The sequence below is a fragment of the Ranitomeya imitator genome, chromosome 3, assembly GCF_032444005.1.
Source record: "Ranitomeya imitator isolate aRanImi1 chromosome 3, aRanImi1.pri, whole genome shotgun sequence".
Taxonomy (NCBI): domain Eukaryota; kingdom Metazoa; phylum Chordata; class Amphibia; order Anura; family Dendrobatidae; genus Ranitomeya; species Ranitomeya imitator.
The window spans coordinates 132840608-132853365 of record NC_091284.1 but is presented as its reverse complement, the minus strand read 5'-3'; the positions used below and the strand labels follow the sequence as shown (position 1 = coordinate 132853365).

At 40.5% G+C, this 12758-nt stretch overlaps 1 protein-coding gene across 4 annotated transcripts in view; it reads left to right on the top strand.

The window, feature by feature from the left end:
- Positions 1-12758, top strand: part of PTCHD1 (patched domain containing 1) — a 323832-nt gene that overhangs the window by 95408 nt on the left and 215666 nt on the right. For all 4 annotated transcript variants that reach the window (XM_069761469.1, XM_069761468.1, XM_069761470.1 and 1 more), the window contains exon 3: positions 8158-8818. In XM_069761469.1, coding sequence (XP_069617570.1) covers positions 8158-8818 — 661 coding nt within the window. The remainder of the gene's footprint in view (positions 1-8157; positions 8819-12758) is intronic.

Here is a 12758-nt window from a genome sequence, read left to right as displayed (position 1 = left end):
GAAAACACAGATGCAAAATAGGAATTTCAAAGTTCGACCTTTTCAACATCAATTTTGACCACGTCATCCTTTTCATCCTGTAAAAATCCCATAGCATTTTGGACTCTTCTTTTGCTTTTTACATACCCCCCAAATCCCTTTTTACTGATTTTTGTCTGCTTTTCAAGCCCCATTTCATTACTGGCTTTAGATCTTCTAATGCTTGCCCTGCATTCCCTGCAAACAGCATTATATTCTTCTTTAAATATGCTCCCCTCCTTCCTTTTAATATATATTTATTTTTTCCTTTTGAACAAGTGATTAAGTTCTGTGTTCATCCATCTGGTCTCTTTAAATGCTTCTAATTCTTCCTTTTTTTCGGGATTGTTACCGATGGTGCAAAATCTCCCATTATTCTTGAACATTTTTGTCCTTTAGAACATCTAGCCATTGGACCTTTCCTTAACTTTTTTGAGTCCAATAATATCTGTCTTTGCATTTCTGAAGTCCAACTTTAAAATCTGAGTCCTTGTTGGTCTTCCTCCTCTTGTAATCCAAAATTCAAGGATAGCATGATTGCTGCCTCCTAAATTCCCAGCCACCTTTACTTCCTCAACCATTTCCTCCCTGTTGGTAAGTATTAGGTCCAAGATTGCAGATCTTCTTGTTCTCTCTTTTACCTTTTGAAAGATTAAGTCACCACAAGAGAAGATAAAAATTTTCTGCACCCATTACATTTGCCTGAGAGAGATTCCCACAAAATATCTGAATAGTTAAAACCTCCCATGATCACTGTGTCATACTTTTTTGAGAACAGAAACATCTGATGTAAAAATGTATGTCTGTCATGCATATCTTCAGTCTGTCCAGATCACCTATAGTAAACACCTACAATAGTGTCCTTTCTGATCTTCTCTTCTTGTGTTCATACCCAAACAGTTTCTACAGGGCTGCCATTCTCTGAAGCTTGGATCTCTGTGAAGATATACATTTTCCTAACATATAATGCAACACCTCCTCCCCTCTTGTTAATCATGTTTTTTATAAATAATTTGTAGTCTGAAAGGTTTGTGTTCTAACAATGTATCGCCCCACTAAGTTTTAGTGATGCCTATGACATCATATCTCTCTTCCTGTGTTAGCAGCTCCAATTCTCCTTGTTTGTGTTTCATGCTCTGTGCATATATATAGACACATTTTAGTCGGTAACTCTTGTTCCTCTACATTCATTCAGAGGATGGCCCTGCTTGTAATTTTTGGCAGGCTTTGCACTGTGTGTACAGCTTTTATGAGTTTAGGAGTATCACAACTACACTTTATTCATAATATTTGAATGAGGCGCTACAATTTGCACCTTCAAGGGTGTATGGATGACCATGCTTGTAATTCTTGGTAGGATTTGCACTTAGTGCATAGTCTTTATGAGTCTAGGAGTACAACTACATTACAATTTGAACAGAATGTGTATGAGGCCCTTCTTTATGTCTAAAACAGGGTGTATCTGAGTCCCTCTGAGTGCCCAATTTTTGACACTTTTTACTTCCTTCATAAAAATACACTAAAATTTCCAAGTTTGTAATAAAAAATGCTATTTTTTTTTGCTTAAATTAGTTTGTTTAAAATCCTTTTTTAATTTTGCTTTATATACCAGTCATTATACAGGGAGAAATGTTTCTTAACATTATTTTTTCTGTGAACTCCAATTTCTCATTGATTATGAATGTTTTATTGTCAGACCTTACAGTGGAGTAAAAGTTTGACAACATTGTTCTCAGCAGCGGTCTGGGTGTCACAGATTATTCCAGTCTTCACCATGCTGTTCTCCTTCCATTTAACAATTTTTCCATCCATTTCAACATTTTCACTGCCCTCCTGACCTCCTTGTAAGGTCTACCTGAAAAATGCTCTGATTTCCCTCAGACTCCCATTATACTTGTTATTCGAAATGAGCATCCGAGTAATAGGAATTGCTCGGTTGGTCTAATGCGTATCCGAGCATTTTAGTGCTCACTCATCTATATTGTCTTTGAACTACCTTTAATATATCGTATATACTCGAGTATAAGCCGACCCGAGTGTAAGCCGAGACCCCTAATTTTGCAACAAAAAACTGGAAAAACCTATTGACTCGAGTATAAGCTTAGGGTGGAAAATGCAGCAGCTACCGGTAGGGTTGAGCGAAACGGGTCGAGATTTTTCAAAAGTCGCCGACTTTTGGCAAGGTCGGGTTTCATGAAACCCGACCCGACCCCAGTGTGGGGTCGGCCATGAAGTCGGCGATCTTTTGAATCTGGAATCGGAATTCCGATACCGATTCCCGATATGATTAAGATATCGGGAATTGGTACCGGAATTCAGATCAAAGTGTAAAATAAAGAATTAAAATAAAAAATATCGCAATACTTACCCTCTGACGCGCCCTGGTACTAACCGGCAGTCTTCCTTCCTTAGAATCAGCCTTCCAGGACCTGGCGGTGACGTCGCGGTGACGTCGCGGCTTGTGATTGGCCGCGCGGCCGCCCATGTGACCGCTCGCGCGACCAATCAGAAGCCGTGACGTCACCGAAGGTCCTTCAAGCGCTGATTCTTAGGAAGGAAGGCTGTCGGAAGGAAGCAGGGCGCTTCCGAGGGTGAGTATATTCCTATTAGGAATATACTCACCCTGAGTATATTCCTATTAGGTATATACTCACCCTCGGAAGCGCCCTGCTTCCTTCCGACAGCGCTGATTCTTAGGAAGGAAGGCTGTCGGAAGGAAGCAGGGCGCTTCCGAGGGTGAGTATATTCCTATTAGGAATATACTCACCCTGAGTATATTCCTATTAGGTATATACTCACCCTCGGAAGCGCCCTGCTTCCTTCCGACAGCCTTCCTTCCTAAGAATCAGCGCTTGAAGGACCTTCGGTGACGTCACGGCTTCTGATTGGTCGCGCGAGCGGTCACATGGGCGGCCGCGCGGCCAATCACAAGCCGCGACGTCACCGCGACGTCACCCGCCAGGTCCTGTAAGGCTGATTCTAAGGAAGGAAGACTGCCGGTTAGTACCAGGGCGCGTCAGAGGGTAAGTATTGCGATATTTTTTATTTTAATTCTTTATTTTACACTAAAATATGGATCGCAGGGCCTGAAGGAGAGTTTCCGCTCCTTCAGACCCTGGGAACCATGGAAACCCAATGCACTGCATTGGGTTTCGAGTTTCGGACGACCCCAACCCCGACTTTTTTATAGGATCGGCCGATTTCACTCGACCCGACTTTTGAAAAAGTCGGGTTTCGTGAAACCCGACCCGATCCTATAAAAGTAAAGGTCGCTCATCCCTAGCTACTGGTAAATGTGAAAAATAAAAATAGATACCAATAAAAGTAAAATTAATTGAGATATCAGTAGGTTAAGTGTTTTTGAATATCCATATTGAATCAGGAGCCCCATATAATGCTCCATGCAGTTCATGATGGGCCCCATAAGATGCTCCATACAAAATACGCTCTATATAATGCTCCATAAAATTTAAGATGGGCCCCATAAGATGCTCCATATTAAAATATGCCCTATATAATGCTGCACAAATGTTGATTATGGCCCCATAAGATGCTCCATAGACTATTATGCCCTATATAATGCTGCACAAATACTGAGTATGGCCCCATAAGATGCTCCGTATAAAAATGTGCCACATATAATGCTCCATGCAGTTCATTATGACCCCATAAGATGCTCCATATAACAATGTGCCACATATAATGCTCCATACAGTTCATTATGGCCCCATAAGATGCTCCATATAACATTGTGCCACATATAATGCTCCATGCAGTTCAGATAATGGAAGGTACAGCTAGTAGCGATACACGTAGGGATGGTTCACATGGCTTTACCCTGACCACAAGGCAAGTATACAGCCTACCTATCTGCATGCTTCATTTACATCTAGGCCGAGTGAATTCTGATCCTTAGATATATATATGTATGTATTTATATGCATGCTTGGTTCACCTTTGGGATCATTGAGGTGGTCATGCTCCTATTAAGATCAAGTTTATAACCAGATAATGAGGTTTAATATATTATTTATGCTGACACATAGGTGTACAGGCTATTAGGTCTCATTGTAGCCCTTGCTTATATATTATGTATACATATTAGGCATTTTGCTCTATTCTATTGCCAATATTGGGAGTACTGTTTACATATATGCGTCATTATAACAGGTATCATTTCGACACCTGGTCCAGTATTAATGCTGGTATTTTAGTACTGTTTATATTCATGTCTCATTATGTATGTGTCACCATGACTATTAGTAGCCATATTTGTACTTGTTTTTAATGTCTTTTTATATGGTTGTGCATTCAGTGTTGTTCAAATAAAGCTATTGTCACGGTTATAACAGGTGTGTGCACCTTTATATGCGCCTTCTTTTCGTTGCTTCAGCTCCATACAGTTCATTATGGCCCCATAAGATGCTCCATATAACAATGTGCCACATATAATGCTCCATACAGTTCACTATGGCCCTATAAGATGCTCCATATAACAATGTGCCACATATAATGCTCCATACAGTTCTTTAGGGCCCCATAAGATGCTCCATATAAAAATGTGCCACATATAATGCTCCATACAGTTCTTTATCGCCCCATAAGATGCTCCATATAAAAATGTGCCACATATAATGCTCCATGCAGTTCATTTTGGCCCCATAGATGCTCCATATAACAGTATGCCACATATAATGCTCCATACAGTTCATTATGGCCCCATAGATGCTCCATATAACAATGTGCCACATATAATGCTGCAGCTGCAATAAAAAAAATGACATACTCACCTCTCGTCGCTGCCCGCTGCTCCTCAGCATCCCGTCTCTCCACAGTGACTGTTCAGGCAGAGGGCAGAAATATATCTTGGTACCGTGTTAGCCAGTAGAAAAATATTTAGAATTGAGAGTCCTCAGTGGTTGATACCTTTTAATGGCTAACTGAAAAGATGGTAACAAATTGCAAGCTTTCGAGACTACACATGTCTCTTCATCAGGCAAAGACTAAAACAAATTCTGAAGAATCACATATTTATGCACAACATAGCACAGAAAAAAAAAGGGAAAAACCATGGATAAGACAGACCATACAGAGGGCGGCACTCACACTAATACGTCATTGTGCCTTCTGACCTGAACAGTCACTGCAGAAGATGGAGCGGCAGTGGAACGAGGGAAGATGAATATGAAATACTCACCTGCTCCCGGCACGGTCCCTGGCAGCTTCTCCCGGACAGATGGCCTCCTGCACCGACAGCTTCTTCCTCTGATCTGTGGTCACTGGTACCGCTCATTACAGTAATGAATATGTGGCTCCACCCCTATGGGAGTGGAGTCCATATTCATTACTTTAATGAGCGGTACCACATGACCACTGAACAGAGGAAGAGCTGCGGACGACAGAGACCATGGGACATGCAGGGACCGTGCCAAGAGCAGGTGAGTATGTGACATTCGTCACTCCACCTCACCCGCCAACCCCCCCCCCCCCGCCGACCATGACTCGAGTATAAGCCAAAAAAATGGGCTGAAAATCTCGGCTTATACTCGAGTATATACGTTATGCCAGAGTCACAAAGGAAAAAAAGTACTTTGTTTGTTTTTTTGCTGTGAATGCTTTTTCAAAAGGTCATGTTTTGTTTTTATTCTCTTATAATTGGTGCGGAATATTATTAGTTTTTGCATGACTCTGAAAACTATATTTCCCATTACTCTAAAGTCTCTTTAGCTGCTTTCCTTGTCTGTTTATTTGATACATTAGCTGCTTTCCTTGTCTGTTTATTTGATGCATTAGCCCTCATTCAGATTTCCTTTTTTTACATCCATTTTCTATCAGTTTGTTTGAGCAGATTTTCATCAGTGTTTGGTCACTGTGTTTTACCATCAGTATTTCATCATTTTGTCTACTATGCAAAAAAAAAACTGATGAAGGTTTCTCAGGATTTTCCTAACAAAATGTCAGTGAAAAATTACTACAATATAACACGGTTACCACAATGTTGTTGGTTTTTCACCAACCAATAGACTTGCATTCAGGAGATCATGAGATCTTTGTGCTAGACTGGCGAAGAACACTTTCAATATGCAAGCTGCAGTCATCTGTCACAGCAGGAAAAAAATAACCAAAAAATTAAATTCAGAAAGATGGGGAAAAAATTATTTTTAGCAAACCTCTTTAACTCATGTCTTATGATTAGGCTTAAATTGTCTGGAGTTTTATGGATTAGGTTCTTAGACTCCCTTCAGTGGTGATTTTTGTAAATCAGAATTTTAGCAGTATAATACAGGCCCTCATACTTTTTTAGGCTTCAAAATTCCAAATTATGGTCAGCATTTTATATACTTTTGATATTTACCACAATTAAAAAAATGTTTTTTTTCCTATGTGGTAAGCGCTTCTATCATTCCTTTACAGAGAGGTATTTGGTATTCACTTTAGGGCACCATTAATTTAAATCATGCATTGCTAGTGTTCCTAGCTTTATATTTACCAGATATTAAAAATGTTCCTTGATATTTAGCTGGTGATATATATATATAGCAAGACATTCCATTCCATTCCACATTCCAGATTTGTATGCAAAAATCTGTATATTAAAACTTGTCATTATGGCATTATATACCTAGTAACATATTAGTCCAAACTTAGCATATTAGTCCAAACTAGTGATGAGTGAATCTTTTGGAATTTAAATTTATCAAATTCACCTTATTTTCCTCTGAGATGTGCTTTGCAGTGGATTGAATCATTTTTATTATACTCTGTGGTCTCTCTAGACCCCAGAACATAATAAATGTAACATAATAAATTGTAAAAAAAAAGTAATATACCGGTACTTTACCACTCACCTCTCCGAACACCCCATGCTGTCCACATCTCTGACCTATTCACTATACACCACAACTTCCGGCCTGGTAACTGTGCATTTTTAAATTCTGGCACATGTCATGATGTCACAACATCACAATCTTACATTGTGCAGTGTCCATGGAAGCATGGTCATATCCAGGGGTCTTGGCCTATAATGAAGATGCAGGAGAAGTAGCACGATGGTGGAAAGACCAGAAGGCAGGTAGGGAGCAGCAAGATGGCTGGAGTGGTAAGTAATGAAGTGAGCATTAGTTTTTTTTTTGTTTTGTATTTTTACCATTTACTTGCCCCACATTTTTTTGTGATCCTCGCAAACTGAATTGCAAAAAGTTTGAAGTTCAAATGAAACTCAATCTTCAGTGAATTGATCTGCTTATCTTTAGTCCTAACATTAGTTATTGTTTAACCTAAAGGTAAACTGCATTCCTATGTATAATTAGATTACATAACAATACGTAGTAAAAATGTAAAAAACGTGAAAGAACACAGTCCATCGTTTTTAACTCCTCTTCTTACAGTGTTTATCTAACTAAAAGTAAAAAAAAATGAAGATGCCAAAAGACACAAATTGGGACATAGAGAGTATTTCCCAACTCCAATTAGGTAACTAGATTAGGTCCTGAAATTAATGACTTATCTTAGAATTCTATTGTAGTACTTGTAATTGTGTTTATTCCGCAATGGCTGTTGTGTTCAGTAGTCTAAAGGTACCGTCACACTTAGCGACGCTGCAGCGATACCGACAACGATCCGGATCGCTGCAGCATCGCTGTTTGGTCGCTGGAGAGCTGTCACACAGACAGCTCTCCAGCGACCAACGATGCCGGTAACCAGGGTAAACATCGGGTAACTAAGCGCAGGGCTGCGCTTAGTTACCCGATGTTTACCCTGGTTACCAGTGAAGACATCGCTGGATCGGTGTCACACACGCCGATTCAGCGATGTCTGCGGGGAGTCCAGCGACCAAATAAAGTTCTGGACTTTCTTCCCCGACCAGCGACAGCACAGCAGGGGCCTGATCGCTGCTGCCTGTCACACTGGACGATATCGCTAGCGAGGACGCTGCAACGTCACGGATCGCTAGCGATATTGTCTAGTGTGACGGTACCTTTAGTAATGGTTGTTAAGCTTTCAAGTCGTATGTCTATATAAATGTAGATTACTTAGCTAGAGATTTCTTGTTATGTGGACTAGATGGATTCTCTAGACTTTACAGCAAGGGACAAGACATTTCACATTAATCATTCACTTTTTTTCTCTCTTTTACAGTTTCACTCTGCAGTGAAAAGAATTCAAGTTTACCGACCGGGGTTCAATTATACATTTGCTCACATTTGCATGTTGAGCAATGAGAAAACCTGCATAGTGGATGACATAATACACATTTTGGAAGAACTGAAAGCAGCTCGCTCTTCAAATCGAACAAACTTTGTCATTACCTATCCCATCACACAGTTAAAGGACGGCAGAGAAGTTTACAATGGGCATCAGTTGGGAGGTGTCACCGTGCACAGCAAAGATCGGGTTAAGTCTGCCGAGGCCATTCAGCTCACGTATTATCTGCAGGCAATCAACTCTATCAATGAAATGGTGGCTGAAAAGTGGGAATCTATTTTCTGCGAGACTGTAGAAAGCTTTCAAAGGTTAAATAGAGAGGTCAAAATGTACCCTTTCACGTCTTCATCTCTAGGCGAAGATTTTCAGAAAACCAGCAGGGTTGCAGAACGTTACCTGATCACAAGTCTTATCTTAGTTGTTTCATTGGCCGTCTTGTGCTGTTCCATGCAGGACTGTGTTCGAAGTAAACCTTGGCTCGGTCTACTAGGACTTGTGACAGTCACTCTTTCCACTCTCACTGCTGCAGGGATCATCAATTTGACAGGAGGAAAATATAATTCAACCTTCCTAGGAATTCCATTCATCATGCTAGGTAAACTTTTCTTTTTAACATTGTTCTGAAATACAAGTGCGGAGTATGGTTAATAGCTGGATAAGCATGAGTTTGAATATAGTAAAGTGCACCACATTTGCTTCAAGTCAACGTTTTGATTTCAATATGCTACTTCATTAAAGAAACACTGCCATCAAAGTTTTTATCGTCTTAACCCCTTCATGACCTTGGGATTTTTCATTTTTCCGTGTTCGTTTTTCACTCCCCTCCTTTCCAGAGCCATAACTTTTTTATTTTTCCGTGAATTTGGCCATGTGAGGGCTTATTTTTTGCGGGACGAGTTGTACTTTTGAACGACTTCATTGGTTTTAGCATGTCGTGTACTAGAAAATGGGAAAAAATTCCAAGTGCGGTGAAATTGCAAAAAAAGTGCAATCCCACACTTGTTTTTTGTTTGGCTTTTTTGCTAGGTTCACTAAATGCTAAAACTGACTTGACATTATGATTCTCCAGGTCAGTATGAGTTCATAGACACCTAACATGACTAGGTTATTTTTTATCTAAGTGGTGAAAAAAAATTCCAAACTTTGCTAAAAAAAAAAAAAGAAAAGAAAAAATTGTGCCATTTTCCGATACTCGTAGCGTCTCCATTTTTCGTGATCTGGGGTCGGTTGAGGGCTTATTTTTGCGTGCCGAGATGACGTTTTTAATGATTGCATTTTGGTGCAGATACGTTCTTTTGATCGCGGCGACCTAAAAAACGTAATTCTGGCGTTTTTAATTTTTTTCTCGCTACGCCGTTTAGCGATCAGGTTAATACTTTTTTTTAATTGATAGATTGGGCGATTCTGAGCGCGGCGATACCAAATATGTGTAGATTTGATTTTTTTTTTATTGATTTATTTTGATTGGGGCGAAAGGGTGGTGATTTAAACTTTTATATTTTTTTAGTTTTTTTCACATTTTTTTTAACTTTTTTTTTTTTACTTTTGCCATGCTTCAATAGCCTCCATGGGAGGCTAGAAGCAGGCACAACGCGATCGGCTCTGCTACATAGCAGCGATCTGCTGATCGCTCCTATGTAGCAGAAATGGAGGTGTGCTGTGAGCGCGACCACAGGGTGGCGCTCACAGCCACCGGTCATCAGTAACCATAGAGGTCTCAAGGACCTCTATGGTTACAATTGAGACGCATCGCCGACCCCCGATCATGTGACGGGGGTCGGCGATGACGTCATTTCCGGCCGCCCGGCCAGATGCGGTAGTTAAATGCCGCTGTCTGCGATTGACAGCGGCATTTAACTAGTTAATAGGTGCGGGCAGATAGCGATTCTGCCCGCACCTATTGCGGGCACATGTCAGCTGTTCAAAGCAGCTGACATGTCCCGGCTTTGATGCGGGCTCACCGCGGAGCCCTGCATCAAAGCAGGGGATCTGACCTCGGACGTACTATCCCGTCCGAGGTCAGATAGGGGTTAATATACTGCAGTCATCATATTGTATAACAGTTATTTTTTAATTTTTCCATTAGTTCTATGACATCACATGAGTAAAAGCAGTCTAACTGAATCTTTGTAGGCTCTATATAGAAGCAAGAAGTGTCTTTGTCCTGCATTTGTCATCATTAGAACTACAATTCTACATCATTGCTAATCCCTTGCAGCCCAACTCCACCTCTTCTTCAACTCTGAACCCAGCTGCTCCGCTCGTCCCACTGCCAGGATGGGAGAATTATAGTTCTCATGATGAATCATGCAGGGAAAAGAGACCCAGTTTCTACATAGAGCTTAGAAGGATTCAGCAAGTCTGTTTTTAATCACGCTAATCATGTGATGTCATAGACCTAATGGAAAATAGAATAATTAACTGATTAAAAGGTCAAAATGAGTAATATATTATGAAGATATAAACTTTGATAGAAGTGCTTCCATAATAAGTGGCATGTTATAGAGCAGGAGCAGCTGATCACATGGGAAGTAGTGATCAGATGACATTTTTCTTCACTTTCTGACAGTATTTCAATAGAGTAACAGCAAATGTTTAACCCTGGGTCAGACGTATCTCTGGCACTCCCGAGTTCAGGAGCAGTTCGCCTGACAGGCACAGGTTAGAAGACCGCATATACTATTTAATTATCTCAATTTCTGGCCTCTCAAATTAATCAGTGAACTTCATAAGGATGTATTAAAAGAGAGTACAAAAAAATGTAATAACCATAAACATAACAAAACAAAAGTACCAAAATTGTTAAAGTGCTGCGGAATATGTTGGCGCTATATAAATAAAATTATTATTATTATTATAAATTATTATTATTATTATTATTATAAAACCCCCTTATGTGTAAGAAAATCCTACTTATTTCTGTGAAATATCCACAAACTTTGCATCACTCATTTATAAAACGAGTAAAATGAACAATTGTGATGAAAAAACTCCAGAAAGTACGAACCTTCAAAGGAGAGAATCAGGCGCAAGGAGCCTGAGAAACCATGGAAGTCACACCCGCTCTCCGCTAGGATGGTAGTAAAATTGCATGGGGGTATTTCAAGCAGCACCCAAAGATAGGAAAGTACTGAGAAGAGCGGGTCCCCTGCCTCCTCAGATAGAAGGGGAATAAAAAAATGTGTGAGCTATGCCTGACAGACCTATTGCGCCTGATGGAGGGTTAAATCTTTATACGTCATGTTTTCAATGTTGTGACATTCACAAAAACTCTACTTCTGATTTTGAATAAATAAAGGTAGTGTGCAATTTCCCCACTTCAAAGGGAGTTGGCTGGCACAGTAATTAAAGAGAATCTGTCAGCAGGACTTCACACCGCCAACTATTTATGTGTGCATGTAGCTCTTTCAAAGACAAGTCCAGCAATACCTTTACATGGCCATTCCTTTCCTCCATTAATGGAAAATCTGTATTTGAATTGATTAACAAATGAGGCTGATGAACTGTTTTAGATCTGAAGGATCTATCACTCCAGCTCTATTTCCCCACCCAGCGCCTCTCCCTTCTGCATGACTGGTGACTCCTTTACCTGAAGTCTCATGGCACAGAGTTTGTCAGTAAAGTAGGAGGAGGATGCACTGGGTAGGAAATAGAACTGTAGTGACAAAGGCTTCAGATCTCTAATAGTTCATCAGTCTCATTTGTTAGTCAATTCGAAGAATGGTTTCTCAGTAATGGAGGAATGGACTGGCTATGTAAAGGTATTGCTGGACATGTCTTTGAAAGAGCCTCATGCGCATATAAATAGTTGGGTGTGAAATCCTTCTGACAGATTCTCTTAAGTCCGCCTTCTTTAGCTCTGCATCAGTTAAACTAAGTAAGGGAAGTGAACACTAATTGGGGGTAATCCCTTATAGAAATTGACCAGGGATGCTAATGCCATGCATACAGATATCTCCCTGCATGCATTTATGAATAACAGGAATTTTCCTTGTCCTATTCTAATCAATAGGACAGATGAATGATACCTGCTCTCGCACATGAACACATCTGTATGGCCGGAGACACACTAGCGTATCACATCTGATGCAAGTGCATTGGATGCAATATGCTAATGACACTCGGCTCCTGCTCTGCTGCGACCATGAGCCGAGTGTCAGTTGTTATGAATAGGTAATTCAGAACCACAATCAATGGACCTTGAAGTTCAGAGCACACAAAGTGACCTGACAATAACCAAAAGACATAGGACGAGCTCTGAGACGTGGTAACTCTGCTGACCGCAATCCCTAATCCTATCCAACCACACTAGAGGCAGCCGTGGATTGCGCCTAACGCTCCCTATGCAACTCGGCACAGCCTGAGAAACTAGCTAGGCCTAAGAAGGAAAAATAAGCCTACCTTGCCTCAGAGAAATACCCCAAAGGAAAAGGCAGCCCCCCACATATAATGACTGTGAGTTGAGATGAAAATACAAACGCAGAGATGAAATAGATTTAGCAAAGTGAGGCCCAACTTACTGAACAGACCGAGGA